The sequence below is a fragment of the Trachemys scripta genome, chromosome 2, assembly GCF_013100865.1.
Source record: "Trachemys scripta elegans isolate TJP31775 chromosome 2, CAS_Tse_1.0, whole genome shotgun sequence".
NCBI classification, from domain to species: domain Eukaryota; kingdom Metazoa; phylum Chordata; order Testudines; family Emydidae; genus Trachemys; species Trachemys scripta.
In genome coordinates this window covers 166915467-166937593 of record NC_048299.1, presented here as the reverse complement: position 1 = coordinate 166937593, position 22127 = coordinate 166915467, and the positions used below count along the sequence as shown (strand labels likewise).

The 22127-nt window shown below is 44.0% G+C and overlaps 1 protein-coding gene across 1 annotated transcript in view; it reads left to right on the top strand.

The window, feature by feature from the left end:
- Positions 1-22127, top strand: part of SLC22A23 (solute carrier family 22 member 23) — a 180629-nt gene that overhangs the window by 120472 nt on the left and 38030 nt on the right. The window contains exons 4-5 of the mRNA XM_034762240.1: positions 9579-9747; positions 20284-20411. Coding sequence (XP_034618131.1) covers positions 9579-9747; positions 20284-20411 — 297 coding nt within the window. The remainder of the gene's footprint in view (positions 1-9578; positions 9748-20283; positions 20412-22127) is intronic.

Genomic DNA, 22127 nt, shown 5'->3' with positions numbered 1-22127 from the left:
TGGGGGGGGCAGTTAGGGGACAAGGAACAGGGAGGCTTAGGTAGGGGGGTGGGGTTCTGGAGGGCAGTTAAGAGCAGGGGTCCCAGGAGGGGGGGGGGTTGGGAGTTCTGGGGGGGGCTGGCAGGGGGCAGGAGTGGGGAGAGGGATCGGAGCAGTCGGGGGACAGGGAGCAGAGGGGTTTAGATGGGTCGGGAGTTCTGGGGGGCGGGGGCTGTCAGGGAGTGGGGAGTGGTTGGATGGGGCGTGGGAGTCCCAGGGGTCTGTCTGGGGTGTGGATAAGGGTTGGGGCAGTCAAGGGACACCGGTAGGGGGTAGGATCCTAGGGGGCCAGTTAGGATGGGGGGGAGGGTCTCAGGAGGGGGCAGTCAGGGAACAAGAGGCAGGGAGGCTTAGGTAGGGGGTGGAGTCCTGGGGGGCAGTTAGAGGCAGGGGTCCCAGGAGAGGTCAGTCAGGGGACAAGGAGTTGGGGGAGAGTTGGGGTTCTGAGGGGGGCGGGAAGTGGGAGGGACAGGGGCGGGGCTAGGACAGGGGCGGGGCTAGGGCGGGGCTCCTCCTGTCCTCTTTTTTGCTTGCTGAAATATGGTAACCCTAGTGGGTTTGAAGAAGCTAGGTCAGCATTTAGGACATTTTTACAAGGTCTTGCTTGAGAAGTCACTGCTAGGGAAAAATAAAAAAGCTCTTGTGATGTAATATTGTGAGGGAGAGCTGAGAAAGAGGGTACTAATTGCTGTGCCTGATCATTTTAAATCGATCACCCCCTTGTAACCTGTGTACTATTTCCGTTGTTGCATGTAGCCTGTCGTTATTGGTTTTCTTTTCATAAACGTTTTCTTTTCTCTCTTGAAGGAGAGAATCATTATGGTCTGGAATGGAGCTGAACTCCAGTGACTGTTACCTCTGTTAAGTTCCTTTGCCTCCATAGCAGTCATGAGCTTTCAGTGATATGATTGGAAATACTGCCAGCATGTGCCAGTCTGAAGCCGTAATCACTCATTTTGTACCACCTTCAGCACAAATGTTGCATCAGCTTGAACTGCATCAGTTTTAGCTTGGTGTCCGTCACAGCTCTTGAAGTTCTAGTCCAGGGGTCTCAAACTCAAATGACCATGAGGGCCTCATGAGGACTAGTTCATTGGCCCGAGGGCCGCATCACTGACCCCCCCCCCCCTCGCTGGCCCCGGCCCCACCCCCACTTCACCCCGTCCATGAGGCCCCGCCCCTGCCCCATTTCTTCTGCACCTCCTCCCCTAAGCATTCTCCTTCCTCCTCCCTCCTGGAAAGTGCTAAGCATTATACAGATACAGATCAGTGCTGCTCCTATAACAAGTCATTTCCAAGCGGTTTTAATAAAATATATACACTCAGTAATGCACCTCACTCAAAGGACAAAACACGCACTTAGATTTATTTCTGTTAAAGCCCCCCCACTGCACTGGGCTGCACCACCACTCCACCCCTGCTCTGCCTCTTCCAGGGGTGGCAGGTTTGTAGAAATTTTGGTGGTGCCCAGAACCTGCCCCCCCCAACTCTGCCCCCACCTGCCTAAAGCTCTGGGAGGGAGTTTGGGTATAGGAGGGGGTGCAGGGGTGAGGGCTGGGGATGAGGGGCTTGGGGCATTGGAGAGGCTCAGGACTAGGGCAGAAGGGCAGGGGAAGGGCAGCCGGCCCTGGCTGTAGTGGAGGGAGGCACTAGGACCTTGTGGCAGCAGGTGATGCCGGAAGCCAGCAGAGCAGTGTGGAGTCAGCATGAGCTGCAGGCTCCGGGGCGGTGAGGGGGCAGCAAGTGAGGCCGGGGGACCCTCGGGGGAGGTGCATGGGAGCAGCAGGTGGGGCCGGGGGAGAGACCTGGCCCCAAACATTGGGGAGCAGGGAGCTTAGCTGCCACACAAATTAACTCAGGGGTGGGGGGTAAGGGGAGTTTGGAAGTGACAGGGGGAGGGGGGCGTGAGGAGCTTGGCAGGCCGCAGGGAAGAGCTCTGCGGGCCGCAAGCCGTGTGTTTGAGACCCCTGTTCTAGTCTATAGGCTTGTCCAATCCTGTTCTGAATACTGTACATTGTTCCCAAATCTTCCTCCCATTTAGATTGTGTACAGTGGTGTGATCACATACATTTTGTCAATCAAGTGGCAATATATCAGAGGCTTCTGCTTTCGTAAATCTTAACCCCTTGCTAGCAGACTGCGAAGAATGATTGATCTTTACTGGGCAATCCAGAGCCCATTATCTTTTGCAAGCTATTTCTAAGCTTCAGAAAGCTATATAATCAAACCTTTCAAGGCTAATGGCTCTCTGAAGATCCTTAAAGGATTATGTACGGGTTTAAAATGCACAGTGCCCTATTTGCCTACTCACGTAGGCCAAAAGAGTTACTTGCTTTCTATACTACTTTTTGAATTATTCATGAGACATCTATATCCACATTAAACAATTTAAATGATATGCACCTCAAACACTGTATAATCATTATACATTGACTTCCTAATGTTCTTAAGCAGTAGTTTTTGTGGGTACCAAGAACACACTGGATACATTTGTAACATTTCCTAAAGTAGCTCCGAATTCTTCCACTTTAGACTGTGGTGTGGCAATGAACTTGCTTTTCTTTGTTGGGATGTCAGTCTTTGAAGCTACAACTCATTTATTGCTGATCTCATCCAGTTTCCGAAAGATAATTTGCTTAGTGCGTAGGGTGCTGTGACTCCAGAAACTGTGTTAAATAAAATGCAGAAGTAATAACAAGGATTGTGGGATTTAGTGTACTTGGGGGGGGGGGGGAGAGGGGGAAGTAATTTCTGTATTGCAAAATCCAATTTACTAATTCACAGTCAGAATCAAGAGTCCCAAGGAATAACATGGTGTTCTATTGACTGATTCATAGGAAGGGATGACGCAGTTGCTTGGAACTCAGATTTGTAGTTACTTTTCATGTAATTTTGTTAACAAAATATTTAGTCCTATCACAGACCTAGCCAAGGGAGTGCCAGAATATACAATGAGGATCTAATTATTGGCATAGCTTTAGAAAATCAAGAAGGACATACAATATGATAGAGCCATCTTTAACATGTGGCCCTCATGTATGTATATTCATTTATAAAAATGCAGCTTTCATGGTTTCTAGGTGAGTGTATGAAAAATACATATACCACTGAACATCAGTGATGATAAAGAACTCCGTGTCCATCTGAGGGGGAATCAACCCTCTCCTTAAAGCAAAATCTTAAAGAGACTGAGAAAATATATAACCCATAGATTCCTTGAGGGCTTGATTCTCCCCTACTTACACCAGCGTCATGCTGAAACAGATGCAATTACACTGATACAAAACTTGTGTACTAGATAGAAATCCAGCCCCGAAAGTCTGTAAACTCTGGCTCTGTCAGAGCAAGCTGGAGAAAATGCCAGAATTGAGGGCCCTTCACTGAGAAGGTTCTGTGTTAAAAACAAATGTAGAAATGGGCAATTCAAGTGTCCCAGCTAATCTCAACTGCTTTGTTAGAATGTAAACAGAGAGACTGGATTATAAAAATTCTACTGCTGTGTTGGAATGTGCTTGGGAGGGCTAGTTTGAGAATTTTTGTTTTTAAAAAGGAAATTCTAATATGATGCATGTGGTCCAAACATTGGTACAGTGGAGGTTATCAATTTAAGAATTTTTGTTTGTTTGTTTTGAGTTTATTTGGAACTGCTATTAATGTAGCTACAATCCTTTTTTGGCTCCGTTATACTGGCATTCAAAGGCCATAAGGAATCACTGTGATCATCTAGCTTGAAAGTCCTGTTCATGCCTACTTTTGAACCAGAAACCTATTGCATGATGGGCAAATGTGATCCTCATTGTACTCGAGAAACTAGCCCCTGTGATTAGAACTCAGGACTTCCTGGTTTCCACCTGTGACGGGTTATATCACAGAAACCCCCTTGGGTGCTGCCAACTGGTGTGCCAAGACTACTACTGCCCCTGCTTTCCCTGCCAGCTCGGGACCCCAGCACCCTGTGTTGCTGAGTCAGACACGTCCGTCTGCTCCAGCACACACCCAGGGTCTGAATTACTTGCCCCAAAGCTGCAGACTTGACCAAAAGCAGCTAACAGAAGTGTGTTTATCTTTAGATGCCCAACTCCCAATGGGGTCTAAAACCCAAATAAATCCGTTTTACCCTGTATAAAGCTTATACAAGGTAAACTCATAAATTGTTTGCCCTCTATAACACTGATAGAGAGATATGCACAGCTGTTTGCCCCTCCAGGTATTAATATATACTCTGGGTTAATTAATAAGTAAAAAGTGATTTTATTAAATACAGAAAGTAGGATTTAAGTGGTTCCAAGTAGTAACAGAACAAAGTGAACTACCAAGTAAAATAAAATAGAACACTCAAATCTGTATTTAATACAGTAAGAAACTGAATACATATAAGATCCTCACCAGTTCCAGAATGCTTCCTTTTACAGACTAATCTCCTTTTAGTCTGGGTGCAGCAAATCACTCACACCCCTTGCAGTCACTGTCCTTCGTTCCAGTTTCTTTCAGGTATCTTTGGGAGTGGAGAGGCCCTCTCTTTAGCCAGCTGAAGACAAAATGGAGGGGTCTCCCATGGGCTTAAATAGACTTTCTCTTGTGGGTGGAGACCCCCTCTTTTCTCCTATACAAAGTCCAGCTCCAAGATGGAGTTCTGGAGTCACCTGGGCAAGTCACATATCCATGAATGACTCACAGTTTTTACAGGCACAAGCCATTGCCCACATGGTATCTCAAATGTCTCCAGGAAGACTTCTTATGTGGATTAGAGCATTCAAAGATGCATTGTTCCTTAAGTGCTTCCTGATTGGGCACTTAACTTTGTGAATTCCTTTCTCCAGGAACTGACCAAATGCTCTACTAAGGTTGTTTAGAAATCAAGCCAGTACACAACCAATATTCATAACTTTTAGTACAAAAATGATACATGCATACAAATAGGATTGATAGATTCAGTAGATCATAACCTTTATATAGATATGTTACCTGGCATGTGTAGCACAAAATATATATGACACAACTGGAATATATTCATAAGCGTATTTCCATAAAGTCTTATGAAGGGCACCATCACACCACCCTTCTGCTTAAACCTCCAGACCACTGCCTTATTATTTGAAAGGGATTTCCAACAGCGTATCTAAATAATGCATAATACATTAACTGTTTTAATTGTCGTACATGGTAATTATAGATAAAGCCCTGCGTGGATACAAAAAAATTGATCCGCATCCGATCCACATCTGCGATAATTAACTTGTATCCGACTCGCGATCCGCACTCCACTTTTATATGTATCCTTACCAGCACCCTATCTCACTTTTACAGCCCTGCTAGGATACAAAAATTGGATCTGTATCCAATCCATGATCCACAAAGATAGTAAACAATACAGGGCTTTAGTTATAGATCAAAAATATCCCTCAGAGTGTGCAGGAATGTGCAGTTCAAAAATATCTGTTGTACACATATGCACATTTCTCCAAATCGCACATTTCCACACAACTATGTGTATATATAGCTTTTTCCATCTGGGGAGTAATAGTCCTTAAATTCATGCCAGGATAGGTTAATTCAGTAGCTGCAGCATTCCTGTATGCACTCTGTACTTGCTATACTGCATACCTGGAATGGAGGCAATAATGAGGTTATCTAAACAAAAATACTTATTTTCTAAGATAATTGGCAGGCTTTTATGGGCCATCACTCTGTGCAGTTGATCAAATCTAATTCTTCATATCTCTGTTTCCCCATCTGTAAAATGGGGATAATGATGCTTACCTCCTTTTGTAAAGTGCTTTGGGATCTAATAGATGAAAAGCTCAACATAAACTCTAGGTGGTATTATTAATGTATTATTATTGGTATCTGTGATGGGGTAGGCTGCCAGAGAGAGTTATAGCTCCTAGTGGTCAGCCCTACCACCTTGCTTGGCCCTTCAAGGGTTTGGAAGGGTCTAATGGATACATGTGGAGGCCTAAGGGTCCTGGGAATGAATGGTGATTGGGGAAGGAATCTGGAGGATGTACCTTTTAAGGACTTGAAACAGAAGGCAGGGCAAGGGTCCCCTCTCACCGCATCAGCTGGGAAGAATTGGGAGAAGGGGAGAAGCATAGAGACTGCCTCCTCCCATGCAGCAGACCAATACTGATAGGATAAGGCTGGCCTGCTGAACCCTCCATTTTGGAAGGCTAATTGGGAAGGGTGTTGGGCTGAAGGAAGCTGGCAAAAGCCTTGCAACTGACTAAGGTAAGGCAAGAGCCTGGGAGAGACACACCCTTCAGCCCTTTTTCTGGATCTGAGGAACACTTGCTTGACGGAGGGAAAGACAAAATACTCTAAAGCAAAGAGGATCTTGGAATACAAACCCAGTCCCGGTGAGAGGGAACTCCTGTTTAGAGGAGACTGATACTGATCCCAAACTCTGGGGTGTGCCCACGTAGGGGGTATGGAGGAACATCAAGGGGGGTGCACAGCAAGGCTTGGCCAGTCTCCACGGGGGACGGGGAGGGAGCGCAACCCAGTCCCATTCTGCCCGTGGCTCTGCTTCTGGCCCCAGCCCCATCTCCAGCCACAACCTTGGCTCCTGGCCTGGCCGTGGTTCGCTTCCGGCTCTAGACCAGCCCCGATCCCTGGCTCACGGCTTTGGTTCCAGATGTGGCCCCTTACTTGGTCCCGGCTCCTGATCACAGCTCCCGGGAGGCAGGGGCAGATCACATTACAGGTAAGGGGAGGCACGGCATAAAAAGTTTGGGGACCACTGGTTTAAGGCCGGGGCAGAGAACTGCTAGCAGTACAATCTAACTGCCATAGGGAAGAGCTGAGCCTGGCTTTTAGGAAATTCTTCCATAGCTGGTCCCAGGAGAAGCTGCAAGGAACCCCACAGTCAGGGCAGGGGAGCAGAATCTGCAGATCTTGTAAAGATATTGATGAGAGTGGTAAAGGTGAGAGCAGCCAAGGGAAAATGGTGAAGGGACTGAAGGAATGATCGGTAGCTGTCTAAACAGTGTTCCTGGGGAGGGGGAATCCAGAGGAGAGGGTGGGTCTGGGTCCCCTTCCCTCTTCCCCAGGCCAAGAGGAGAAACGCAGGTGTCAGGAATAAAAGAAGCCAGGAACAGCAAATGCCAGAAAGAGGCCAGAAGACAGGCTTGAAGGACATTAGATTTTGTATGTGGCCAAAAACAAAAGGTATTTGTGTGGGAGGGGGTGATTACAGTGACTTTCTTTAGTTTGAATTAATGGGAACAGGCTACATAGAACTCCTCCCTCAAAGGAATAGGATGGGAAACTCTTAGTTAAATGGGAGAAACCTAGGTTTTGTTATACTTTCATACTATGGATGAGGTAAGTTAGACCTCCATACTGCAATGGATATGTGTGGGCATACCCCGGAGTCTGCATGGAGCCACATGAAGTCAGTGGGGCCCTGTGTGGACTGAAGGGTCTTATATGCATCACAGTGTTAGATATCAGTGCGGTATTGTGAGAGCCCTTCTCTTTGACACACTGATGCTTAGATTCCCTTGTTGACAAGGTCAGGAATGCTGGTCTGCCAGGTGTCTGCTGAGAACTGCGATTGTAGCTTCTTGTATCTTTTAAGACTGGTGCTGCAGATCTTTGGGAAGTCAAGAGACTGATCTAATGTATATTATTTTGCATTAGTGATGCTGTATTTAATAGGCACATTGAGTTTGTGCTAACTTTTCTTGAAAGTCATGCTAATCCAGTAACCATGGCAATTTTTCATCTTCTCCAGAAAAGTGGGAAAACTTGGTCATACATATATGATAACCCAGCGATTGTTTTGTTTCTGTTTTCTTCTCTGAAGTTCTTTGCTTTTCTTTATACAATCAATAATTACTGCAAATGGACTATTACATCTATTATGCACCATTGACTCAAAAACGCAATTATACAATTTTGACACATCTTTCTGACTTCATAAAAAACTTGATCTTGTCTGCAACTTTTCATAACTGACACTAACCAAAGCTCAGCCATTGGAAAGCTGAACTTGCACCTGTCTAATGCAGATTTTTTTGTTTCTATAGCAACAAATCTACTCCTACTTACTGAAAGAATACTGGAGTGTAAATGACTATGATGTTTAATTTAAAAAACAAAATAGCTTTATGCTTGAAGGCTATAAAAACAGAACTTGGAGGACACCTCCCTACCAAGAAAAAATGGAATTGGTTAAACCCAGTGTACTTCAATACTAGGAATGATGCCATATTAATGGGATGGGAGCTCTGTGTTTAATCTTGTTTTACTAATTAAACTGTGAAAGCCTTTTTATATGCAACAGTTTATTTCCCCTCCTCCCCCTGCCAGAGCTGGATTGTGGTTTTGTTTGTAGCTAGGATAATGAAAATTTTTCACTACAGATACATTTTCTTTGTATTGGCTGGCAACGTTCTTGTTCCAGCAATAACCTGCTAGCCTTGAACGATGTGATAAATGTTCTGCTCAAATCCCCATCCCACATACAACTTGGCCTCTGATGAAGACATCTTATCTCCCTCCTCTCCCCTTACCCTGGCTTTCCATTATCCATCGTCTTAATCGTTTAATCATCATTTTAACAACAAAATAACTGGCAGAGTTCCAAGGAAAAGCACCTTGCCTTTGTCAATGCTATCATGGTGACAGACATTTTTCTAGCCTATGTATCTGTTTCCACTTGCAGATAAGGGCTGCACAGTAAGTATTTGTGGCAAGCTTGTTATGCCTCAAGATTAACCCATGGAAGTGGATGTAGACAAGCAAAAAGTGTAGGTTGCAGGGTGCCACTGTAGCTCTAGCTGGGGAAAAATCCATCAACATTAGGATGTAGTTGTAGGATCTGAACCAGTTTTATTGCTACGTTTTTGTTGCTTTTGAAAATGTGATTCTGCTAGATCCAGCTTCATTTCTAAGTCTTAGTGGGTGACTATCCAGGACCAAGGGATTTTAAGGAGTTTTATCAACCACCCCTTTGCCATCAGGGCTGCTGAGATTACTGATGATGGCAGTGGTGATGGATTTCACTGAAGAGGGAAGAAAGGGACAGATGGGAAGCTGTCTTGCTGAAAGTTGAGTGAAATCCCCTATGGGGGGAGGGGAAAACAGCTTCGAAAAGTCCAATTTAAAATGGGATTAAAATAGCATGATACATTTGGAGGAAGGTGGCTTTCCATAGTGACTGGAGGGTTAGATCCTGCAAAGTGCCAAGCACTCGCAACTCCCATGAAATTCAATGGGAATTGAAGGCACTCGGCACCTCTGGGCTTTTTTCAGCATCTTGCAGGATTGGCCCGTAAATCTTTGGGACACATGTAAGCTTTTACTTGCCATAAGTCTTCAGTAAAATATTTTCTTGAGCCCAAGACTGAGTGAAATCCTTACTAAAAGGACTATTGTATCCACTTTGTAAATCCAGTAGAAAAAATCGTGATTGATGGGAGTACATTGGCTCCAGTGCCATAATAAATGATTAATGAGCTCCTCTGTCATTATGGATAACAAAAAAAATTTCCTTGCATTGACATTCAAATTTTGCATGTGCCTTTTTGTTTCAGGAATAGAACTCTGTCCTCCTGGGCACCGGTTCATGGTCACCATGGTGGCAAGCTTCATTGCAATGGCAGGACAGTTCCTCATGCCAGGACTGGCTGCCCTCTGCAGGGACTGGCAGGTTCTCCAGGCGGTCATCATCTGCCCTTTCCTGCTGATGCTGCTTTACTGGGTGTAAGTATTTCTGCCTTCTTTCTTGTTTGTAAAGATGCTCGCTACTAAAGCTGGGTTTGGGAGGTGTTTTGCTATCTGGGAAGGCCCCCATTTTATTATAGCCTGTATCAAGCTTTTCTTTTTCACAGTTATAAAATGTCTCCATCAGCAAATAGGTAAATCTGAAACCAAGCTTCAGAGGAACTTACTCTCTAAGGTAGCTTCCTCTACTTGCTTTCCCAGAAGTGGGTGGGAGGGAGAGGAGCATTCTGCTTTGGTGAGTCGCCATATGTGCTTCATACTACTATGGGGAGGGGACATGTTGCAATCACCAGGTATAAAAAGTGAGGGGAAAAATAAGTTCTCACCAGCAGGGTGTTGACAATTGTGCCGCAGCCTTAGTCCTTGGAGATCTGTGTTTGTTTCTAAAATCAAGTTTTCCACTCAAACCCAGAGTATGGTACTTGCCTGTCCTGTCTGTCTCTTTGGGCTGGACTAGGCTAGATTTAAAGCAGTGACGTTAGCATGTATTGGCCAACATGTGCAAACTAGCCCATTTTAAATCTAGTGTAGACAAGGTACATTGCCCTTAACATGTGCTAAGCTCATGCTCCCTGAGAGGGTCTCTACACAGCAGCTGGGAGGGTATTTCTCCTCTTGGGGAGATAGATGTGTAGCACACTAAAATTAACAGTGTGGCCGTGATGGCATAGGCAGTGGCTCAAGGAAGCCATCCGAGTCCAGACCCACGGGGTCAGGCAGGATTATACTTGGGTGGCTAGCCTGAGCCACTGCCCATGTCAAGCAGCCACGCTGTTATTTTTAGCATGCTTGCTTGAGCAAAACCAGTGTGTGTCCATCTACCCATGCTGGGAAGTATCCTAAGGTTCCCGGGAGGCTTCTCACTCAATCAGCTTGTATGTGTTAAAATCTACACTGCCTTATCTGTGCTGTGCAATGTAGTTATAGCTGTGTTTGTCTCTCTAACATCCTGGGACTATGTGGGTGGACCAACTTCTGTTGGCTAGAGAGACAAGCTTTTGAGCTGACAGAGAGCTCGGTATTCAGCGTTTTCCCAGCTAAATACAAAGTGAATCAGATTGTTTAGGATAGGTAGTTAGCAAATGTTGTATGGGACCATTCAAGGTGAAGTGGCCCGTTAACACCTCTGTAGTCATAGGACAAAAGGGGAGGAGGGTTAATACCCATAAGTCTAGTGTCTCAGTTCTGTCCATGATTTTTGGTGTCTAGCAGAGAGATGAATTTAAGCGCCAGGCGAATCTTTTTTGAAAGTGTTGTGCAGGTTTCCTTTGAGGATGAGAACTGATAGGCCAGCTATGGAGTGATGGTTTTGTGAAGAGTGCTCACCCACAGGCAATGGGATGTTTTTGTCTTTTATCATTTTCCTGTGTGAGTTCATTCAAGAGCGTAGTTATTGTCTGTCTGGTTTCACGTACACCTCTACCCCGATATAACGCTGTCCTCAGAAGCCAAAAAATCTTACCGTGTTACAGGTGAAACCGCATTATATCGAACTTGCTTTGATCCACCGGAGTGCGCAGCCCTGCCCCCCTGGAGCGCTGCTTTACCGCGTTATATCCAAATTTGTGTTCTATCGGGATAGAGGTGTAGTTGTTATTGGGGCATTTAGTGCACTGAATGAGGTACATATATTGTGATGGGCATGTGTAGAATCCATGGATCTTGAAAGCTGTGTTGTGGGGAGTGTTGATCACTGTAGAAGTGGAGATATGTCTGCAGGTTTTGCATCTGTTGTTTTCGGAGGATTTGGCGCTGCTTTGAGTTGGTATGTCCCGGTCTGTGCATTTTAGCAGGTGTACCTTATCACATGTTAGTTTTACCTAATCTGTTGTTTTATTTTACTCCCTACCCTTCATCAGTTGTATTGGCTGAATGTTTACTGTTGTTCAGTCATTCTACACCTGAATACATTTTAGCATAACAATTCAGGTTTTAAACAGTATATATTGCTAGTATACAGTACCAGTACTATCCTTTACAAATATTTTATTTGATAATGTTTTCCTGTCCTTTAGGAAGACATACGATTAACTAGCATAATAACACACCAAACACACCAACAAAACAAACGTCTGTGTAAAGAGACTTTTTTAGTATTATATACACTGCCATGTCAGGATTTGATTCAGCTGCCAGTAAACTCAATGCAAAGGTCCCTGCTGACATTAATGGGAGTTGGAAATATTAATGTTTTATCCCAAACTAAACAAACGCCTTCATTGTTTTGCTACTGGCCAAATTCTGCCCTTGGATATGCATCTGTAATCCCATTGAAAATAGGAGGGGAAGGATGGAAGGAAGGTAAGATTAGGACCTGCTTATATGGTTTGATAATGGTAGCAATAACCAAAGTATCAAAACTTGCAGAGTCTGATTTTTCTTGAACGAGCAGAAAGGGACTGAAAACATTTGTTTAGTTATACTGGGTGTACAGTACACGTATGCTGTGTGTACAGTACACGTATGTCCTCTCACGTGTCACATCTTTTTAAATGGGATGCCCCTTTTATGAAGCAGGGTCGGTTTTGTCATTTTTATAGTCCCTTCCCTTCAACTAGGGTGTAGAAGAGTAGTTAATTTGGCACGTACTGTATGCGTAGTTGGGGGTGGAGGGGAAATGAACTTGCATTTAATTGTAACAAAATAAAAAATGAAAACTGCCCTTCCTTGTCACTTGTTAATTACCCACACAAAGTAATCAGTTAAACACTAGAAAGGTTCTGTGACTTACCATATTGTCTCCTCCCTCGTCTTCCCCCCGATCTGTGATCCCTGATACCTTTCCTACTGTGAGAGTGCTGTTCACTTTCCTTCTACATCTCTGGGTCTAATCTTCTTCCAGCTCTGTGCTTGCTCTGCTCCCCCCTCGCCGTATATTATAGATACCATGCTGTCATGGGCTGTGTAATACCTAAACAGATAGAGCTTGGAGCAAGACCCTGATTGAGAGGGAGTGGAGCGGCTCTATACAAAAGTGCAGGGGTGCAAGGCCTGTAATAGTCAATGACAGAGCTGTGGAATCTGGATAGTCCTAGACATCTGGAAGACCATAGAAGTTTGTGTGTACACCAGGTCTGAGAAATGTGCTTAAAGAGACATGTACATGAAGGAAGTCAGGGTCCTGACTATGCACTTAGGCACAGATTTCAGATCACCAGGATACAGAAGGCTTTCTGTTTCCTCTTTTTGGTATTAGATGCTTCCTGGATCTGGCTCTCCTGAAGGTCAGCAAGTGTATTAATAATTAAAACAAAGAAACCCGACATACTAACTAAAAGTTAAGGGCATGAAAAGGGTTAGCTGCGTTGGGTATAGATGTGCACAAATGCCATAAGCTGAGATTTATCCGTTCCCCGTACTCCTCAAATGCAGCAGCTTGGATTTTAACTGGTGTCGTTGCCCTGATGGAACCCCCTAGTGCAAACACAGTTTACTCCAGTGTAGTCCACTGGTACAGTTTACTCTGTTTGCAGGCTGGGGTCACACTTACTCCCAAGTATGTCTTGAAATCTTTGGCACTGGCTGCAACAGTATTTGTGTGCCAGTGACACCCAGTGCAAAAATTCTAAAAGGCATCTTCTCCCTTTCCCCATCTTCACTTCTCTCCTTCCTCCTCTCTGCATTCTCTCCTGTCCTCCTTTCTGTGTTTTTTCCCTTCCCCCTCTCCCTTTTTTTAAAACTCCTTTAGACTTTTTCTGTAGTTTGAATTTTTCTGCGCTGTTAATGATTTTTATTTTGTTGTTTCAATGCTCCTCATGCTCCTCCCCTCTCTCCCAGTGGTCTCTGCATGGACAGCAGCAAGAACTTCTACACACTGAAACCAGAAACTGACAGTAATTCTAGTTTTTCCCTCTTCAGTTTTTTCCATGGGCAAAGGGCTTGTTTTACCTTTACTCTAGAAGGAAAGGAAGTCTACCAATCAGCTGACTGCAGCCAGCTCAGCTTTAGGCACTGGGAGACTGACCAACTCTAATCAATTACCCTTAGCAGAAAACTTTTTAAGCTCTTTACAGAGAGTACTCCCAAGGGAAAGATGGGATGGATGAGGCAAAAAAGGGGAACCTTGCCAAAGCTAACAACTGGTTTTTCCCCATCTGACTAGAGGAGAAGATGGGGGAGGGTAACGACCCATCCCAAATTAGGCGGGACAGTCCCAAAATGCAGAGTTCAAGTCCTGATTCTGGGCTGAGTGACTCCGGAACAGCGTTTGTCCCGGATTCCTTGCAGCACCAGCCTCTTCCTGTGTGGGGCTGAGGTGGGCCTTAGTACCACTTGGCTATTAGGCCTCACCCCCTGGCACATTGGGCAGATGCAACAGGGACTGGGTGTTGCAGGGTATGCTGGGAGTTGTAGTTTGCATGCCGCTGTGTTCCACTGGGGCCCTGGGACCTGCGCTGGCAGCTGCACTACTAGTCCCAGAATGCCCTGCCCCATGTTGCCAGCCGCCCTAGCTGAAGTGGGCAGAGACATCAAAAAGGACCAAAAAGAAATCCCAAGCAAGGAAATGTTCTGGTGCAGGGAGAAGATTCCCGGCACTAATCCCACTACACCCTCTCTCCCACTTGGGGCATGGGGTGGGAGCTCCTGGCTCCCCCCACCCCCGAGTCTCCTCCATTCTCCTGGGGTGGAGGGGAGCTGGCGGCAGCCGCAATCCTGTGACTCCCGGGTGGTGTGCAGCCCCCCAGCGACTGTGATGCCCGGATGCTCCTGGGCACTGTCTCAACCCTGCAATTTAAGGGGGGGGGGGGGTTGTTTGTGGTCCCTGGGAGCAGGGAGGACGGTGACAGCGGGGCTTGTCAGTGCTGGCTGCGGTGCCCCCTGCCAGTGGGAATGCTCAGAAACTGCCCCCCTGCAATCTGGGGAGGGGGCGCAGCGCAGTTTGGGGGGAAAGGAGCAGTTGTGGGGCAAGTCCTGGTGCGATGGGGGAGCTGGCTGGGGGAGGGAGGTGACAGCCCTGGGGTAAAAGTGGGGGGGGGCCAATAGCAGGGAGATTGAGAGCCTTTCTTTAGGGGTTAGTTGTGTGGGGTGGGAACAGTAGGAGGGATGGGGGTGCGGTGAGCCCAGGAGTGAAGGATGGGGTAGGAGCTTGAGGCTGGATTGTTAAAGTCTGTCTCTCTCTCTGTGGCCCTTTCTCCCTGCAAAAGATGGGCACCAGCAATTTTCCTCCCCGCGCTCCGCCCCAAAGTTTTGTAAACATTATTGTACCAAAGTAGAAAATGCAGGTTTCAAAAAATGTATTTACGAAACATAACTTTGCGTGGAGGAGGTGGTGGTGAGGAGATGCAGGTGTAACACCACTGACTGCTACATCCCGGCTTAATATGGCTCATAAGTTTGCTAATTAAGCACTTGTGTTCAGGGCCCCAAACAGGCCCCAAGTGCTTAAACAAAAAAGACTAACAAACAAACCAAATTCAATGGTATTCTGGGTAGATTGATGTTAGCCCAGTTCGTTCTCTATGGGCTGAGTGGAGGTCTCAATCAAGTCTGGCTTCAAATATCTTCTTTTGTTTTTGAATAAATGTTTTCATCCCCATCCCGGCAATACCACATTTACTATGGCATCAGTGGCACTGTCACGCTGGGCCCACGCTTGAAAGGGGTCCATCACAACCACATGGGGGCCCACAAATATATTTGGCGCCCGGCCCACAAAAGGTTGATCCGGCAATTGAAAGAAAATGGAAACATTTCCTATTTTGTTTGTGTTGTGAAAAGATGTTGGCAAAGCAGCTGCTTATAAACATTCCTTTATTATCCTAATTTAAGCCAATGCAAGGAGATACAATTGTAGTGAACTAGAGATGTGAAATCAGGTTTGGGGGCTAACTTCTCTGTTTTGTTTGCTTGCTTTTTTTTCATTTGTTTGCCTTTTTTGCTTTCAAGTTTCCCATCATGCTGCCTAAAGTTTGGAAGTCAGAGCTGCAAAAATCCTGTGTGTGTGTGTGTGTGTCTGCATGCACGCCACAAGTCTGACTAGTCCCTGTGTGAGTTCACACAACCGAAATCGAAACAGGTAAAAGAAAAGTAAAATGCATTAAATATTTAAAAGATAATTTTAACTTAATATGTTGTTTAATCGCCTGGAGTTGCGACAGAGCAATTAGGGAAATTTATTTGAGGACCTCAAGATGCATTTAATCCCTGATTTTTATGTCAGAATTTTTGGTGTCTTCCATTTCCTGCTCTTGCTCATCAGACTGAGCAATTAGAGCAACTGGAAGTCTTTCACCTTTGGGCTTGAGCATGTCCAGTGCTGGAATCGTACAGAAGCTATAGGGGAATGAGACTTCTTTTTCCCCATTTGTTCCTGAATGACCAAAACAAAGATCTTGGCGGCCTGGAAATCCTTTACCCTCTCCTCTCCACTCTTCTTTTTCCAGTTTATGTCCCTGACAGGCTGCACAGGTTGGAAGCTGTAGCCTGTCCAGTCTTTGAAATATTTTTTTCTGAATCATCGTACTCCAAAAGGAAGTGTTCAGTTAAGGTTAGATGTGTTAGACCCCCATGCTGCAATTGTTAGTGCACAGGCAGACTGTCCACACGGAGGCTCCATGCAGCAGTCCGCCTGCATGCTGTTACTTATTGGGTTGGAGCCTCATATAGGAAATTATCTGTGTACAGCAGGTGAGAAGATACTTACACAGGTATTGAGGAAGTGAGTGTCTCTGAAGAGGGGTCTGTGTGTGTGTGTGTGTGTGTATATATATGTATGTATATATATATATATATGATTTTTAAAACCTCAGCCCTGAAGATTTTCCTGTGCTTGCCAAATATAGATGCCAGCTGTCTTACTATGGCTAAGACTGCCTCAGGGCTTATTCATCTTTCAGTGCCCAGGCCTATTTTGCTGTGGCAGCTGCTGAGAAACACTGCCTGCCTTTGACAACAGGGGCTGTTCTGCCCAGTAGGCTGTAGGCCAGCTGGTGAGTGCTCCCTGCTCTTCTTGCCTCCACCCCTCTTTGGTGTAAGCAGAATAGAGCACAGTGTGGTTTGGCTCGAGGAGAAGGATGGTGACCAGCTGCTCAGTAAAATGGTGGCAACAGCCCCTAGCCCAGCTCTGCAGGGTGTTGCATGATTGTATGCCCAAATACAGTGATTTGGCTGGGCAGCCAGGTAGCCACTTTCTAGTACAGTCACCCCATTTTCATACATAATTGCCTGCACTGTGTACACAAAATGGGTATCTCTTTTTAAACCGTCTGACCCTGACCGTTATTTTTAGGTTTTTCCCCTCTGTCCTAACTTTTCTCTCCCCAATTGCCACTATACTCTTCCTTTCTACCTTCTTTCATCCTCTCCCTCCCTTCTGTTTCTAACTCCCTCTTTACTAACATCTTGTTTATTCACCACCCCAATGATCTCCTTGACACTGGGGCTCTCCCCTTCCAAATGTACGTGAGGGCTACGTTGTGGAGGGTGAGCAGGAGCCAGAGTGAATCTGAAACTTTCACCCCTCCTTTTCTTGAAGTCAGTGGAACTACTCACATATGTAAAGTTAAACTAAGTGTTTGCAGGATCAGGCCACACATGTGGGTGAGTTGACACTCAGCCTTCCTTTTCAGTTACATTATTCAGAAAACATACATGATTGATGGGTAGGGTGAGTGGGAATAGTTTACTTGTCTGTCCTTTGGACTGTGAGCTGCACAAGGCAAGGAAACTGCCCTCTTCTCTGATGGAGAGCTCCTAAACCGTTGTAGCCACTATTAGAAAGAATTATTGAGAATAAATAATAATCCATGATGCAGCATGGAAAGATTGGGACAAAAAACAATGCTATGATACTTGTAAGGAATTTCTACCATGGAAACCATCTTCAGAACCATTAACACAATCCTTTTCCAGCAGTTGTGTACAAATAGCACTTTGCTATCAAAGGTTTCTGGAGACTTTTGTTAGTTACTAAGCAGACTGTTCCAAAGGACCATTAGAGTAGCTATTGCTGCCAGCTATCAAGGGCAAAATATTGGATGGTGTGTTGCATTCAGTGACTTTTTTTTTTTTTTTTTTTGAGTCAATTTGCAAAATGTGCCATTTCCACAACAATATGTTCTGCTAGAAAATTTGCTGAGGCAGACACATGATATCAATGCAGTATAATGAGCTGTCAAGGGGAACGGCTCTCCTATTTGCAATACTTACTTACTGTTCTTTGACACATTGGATTGCAGGTCAGTTTTCCTTTTCATTCTCCTTATTTTAATGCATAAAATCAATATGCCTTTTTCTTCATCTAGGATTGCATTCAAGCCAAGGGTGATGTCTTGACTGTATTAACCTGAAGAGATAGCTGTTTAATGGTTCAGCTGCCTTTACTCCATTCTTTTGTCACCCTGCCCCCTCACATACATGAGACTGCATTGGTGACAAAAGTCACTGCACTGTGGTGGAATTTATGATTAGTATAACTTTATTTTATAATGCATCTGTTACACAAACTGTGTCATCAGATGCCCTAGAGGATTAAATATACCTACTGAGTCAAAGGGAAAGAGAAATTGAGGCCTACGCAAGGGAGAAGACCACAAATCTTGTGGACCTATTTCAACTGTGTGTTTTGTAAAGTTCCACACCTGCCTGTTTGGCTCAGTATGAAAATAAATGAATTTGAAAATATAGAGGTTAATCAATTAAGACAGAGATTTAGGGTGAACGTCTACATTTAATGGAAATAAATGAGAACTCTATGAAAAATATATATTTTTGAGAACCACCCCAAAATGTTGTGTTAATGGTACAAAATTGTGTGTTTTGTATCGCAGCATACGAGCCCTTTCGTGATTATTGCTTAAACACATGTATCTGATCAAATGCTTCTTAGTTGCTCCTTATTGGATATAGGTCGTGGGGCAGCAGGTTGGATCAGGGACATAGCTGACAGCAAGGGTTTTTTGTTGTTGTTGTTTTTTAATGACATACACACCAGCTGCCTCTTAGTTCCTGATTTATTAGAGCTTTCGTATGTGAACTAGTAATTTCTGACGACATCTACTACTAATCAGTGTTACGCCTGCATCTCTTAAACAGCCTACCCTTCATCAGCCAATCTGTTAGCTCTCCAAACTCGCACAAGTCTTACTTTTAGACTTGGTTAGATATTAATAGATTTTTAAGGCCAGGCAGTACCCCTAGATAATCTGCTCTGACCTCCTTTATAGTACACGCTGCTGTATGCAGGTAAAACTGATATTTCTCATATATTCTGTTCTTTCTTGAGGTACAATGTTAATCAGATTTCTATGAACTCTCATCCACATTGCTCCTTTGAAGTTCATATCAAAGGTGGATGTTTTCCCATGTTGCTCATCCACCACCCTCAGGAATAATGGTGTATTAAGCGTATATGGTGTGTCCTCTGACACACTCGCTGTTAAATCAGAAGTAAGTATTTGAAGTTCCCCTACATGGTTCAGCACTGTTTCCTGTGAGGTTTATATTCAAAGTGGCATTCCATTTTACTTGACTTAATTCCATATTTGATGATATTGTACAGAGGAGACTCCCATATGGGGTATTTTTATGCAGAATATCACACAAATAAAGCAATATTATTTTCACTATAGGGAGCTTTCGTTGTAACAAAATTGAACATAGTGTTAAGCTACTTATTACATATTTATCCATACTAGGACTAGACATATCACTGCTCTGTCAAAATATCTTAAAATCTGTTTATGAAGCTGGACATTTTTGACTTCTAGGGGAAAAATAGTGTTTTGCAGATAATTTTAAACAATCTGCCTTAAAACAAAATCAACATTGTGTTGTAATCATAAACCAGTTCAATAGGGTATTTTCCTCCTTCAGCTTTAAAAAACTTGCAGTCACTTCCTTAACTAGAGCGCTGGGTGAGAATTGCTGTTTGGAAACTGTCCCACTCTTTTACTCGGTTGGCAGCTGGTGGCTTTTGTTGACCGTGCTTCCTAGGGCTTTCCTACATGGCCAGTTAGTGTGCGGTAGGCAAGCCAGGGTGTGAATCTACAGCGCGCCAGCTTGCAGCTCTCTAACTCAGCATGTGGGTACTTCAACAGCCATGCTCCAGGACTTCCACTGCGCTGTATCAGTCTCCACACAGAGTTAGTACATGCGAAACTGGAGCACTGTAGATTCACACCCTGACTTGCCACACACTAACTCACCATGTAGACAAGTCTCCCCAACCCTTTCATACATTGTACTAATGGGCACAATGAGGTTACCCTGCCTTATTTTGTTTTATACTACCCCATTTTACAAAAGAGGTGATGCAACAGGAATTGGTCTCTATGTGCATCTGTATAAAAGAAAACATGGTGGGAGGGTGAGATATTAAATACCCCTGGATAGTTTATATAGTGGGAATCTTACCCTTTGTTTTTGCACTGTTTGTAAAAAGCATCCTTTTTTTAAATGTTCAGGCAATTCTTACTTTATTACGTTATTCTCAAATAGTGTAAGTCGACAAATGCAGTTGCCTCTCATTGATAAATCCTTGGAAGCATCCACTAACACATTTTGTATCTCTTGAAGTATTTTCCCGGAGTCCCTTCGGTGGCTGATGGCTACACAACAATTTGAGGCAGCCAAGAAACTTATTCTTCACTTCACTAACAAGAACGAGATGAACGTTGAAAGTGATATCAAAGGAGTGATGCCTGGTGAGTAGGTTTGCCCAACAAGTCAGGCAGTGGAAGTCCAGACATACGAATTGCTTTGTTTTTTGCAAGTATTCATGTGGCGTAACTGCCCCGGATTAAATAATCAAGCCACCGTCTGTAAAATTACCTTATTTATTCATTCATTTATTTTACAATTGTTGAAATACAGTCCTGAACTCAGTAGCTGTGTTTAAATTACTCTGCTTATTGGATAGTCCTAGCAGTTATATCATTTCTCATTTTTCAGTGAAATATGTTTTTAGAGATGTCTCTCAATACATTTCACCATGGCTAGAGAGACCACCATTAGCCTTTTTCTATTAGCCTTTGTCTATAAATGAGATTATGCTCTTCAGAACACATTAATTTATTCATATCGAAAAGTGGCAGCAGCCAAGCAACAAATTCTAAGTAATATCCATTAAGCAGATCTAAAAATAGTCTCAATTCCTTTCCATTTCTTAAAATCTTATTTTGCTAGTCATTTCACTTTCCTTTTTAAGTCACTTTGAATTTTTAAGACAGTTTCCTGGTGATGGTCAAGGTAGCTTTTGTTGGAAATGTAAACCCGGTTGGCTGGTTGCTTAAAGCTTTTAAGAAAAGCGGACTATTATTGTCGCTAAGATTGTCATTGACATGGTGATGTTGTTGTCCTTCAGAGTGTTTCAGAAATCGAAGGGCTTTATATGGCTCTGTCTGTGTACAATTATAACAAAGAAGAAAATTTTTCTGAAGCTCCTCCATCTCTGTTGTTGCACCTGTCAAATTCTTGTCAAGCTCCCCTTTACTCTTCAAAGCACTGGCAGTGCCAGAAATACCCTTAGAATGTCCCTTAGAATCAGTATCTGAACGGTCGCCCAGAAGCCAGCTAGTACATTTTTTCAGTGTACTTTTATGGCTTAACTGTTCTTCGGTTAAGTCTGCTCTCACTGCCCATCACTATGAATTAGTGCATTTCACCCCAGTACAGAAAACTCATTCAATACCTCATGAGCAACTGAAATCCCAATTAAACCCTTAACATGGGAATAGATTAATCCATAGGTTCTTGCGATGGCCTTCTCTGCACTCAGGTGAATTTCACTCAGAGTGAAAAATGTCGCTATTGTACCAGAAGCTAATAGACTAAATGATACTCTTATCCTCAATATTTGCACATTAAAAATTGAAATCCTAGCCAGATGTTTGCTTCATCTTGGTATTTATACCAAGTGGCCTGTTATGTGCTGAGTGTGGCCCAATCTACTCTGTTGTGATGCTTATTAGATTATAATATTGTTTTATGTATATATTGTGGTAAACTGTCAATATATATTCTATCTTAGATTACAGTATGTGTATGTAAATTATATGAAATGTTAAAAAAAAAATACATTAAAAAATGTTATTTAGGACTTGGGTTTTAAAATCAAGTACTAGAAAGTTAGGAAATACATTTGGCAACCTGAATTCTCCCTCGTGGGCATCCAACCTGTTGAGTGAATGGGACAGGATAAAGTCTGTGATTCACAACTTAGCTCCTTTGGCACAATGGAACTTTCTATAATAAGGCTAAAGCTCTCCTGTGCAAGAGACAGAACTTTCTTGGGGGCTGGTCCAAACCTGTGGAATCAACTCCCCCAGGAATTAAGGACCATCACAAATCTCATCACCAAATGCAAGGTGCGTTTTTTTTACCTTGCCTTCTCTAACATAAACATATAGCAGTGAGTGTGT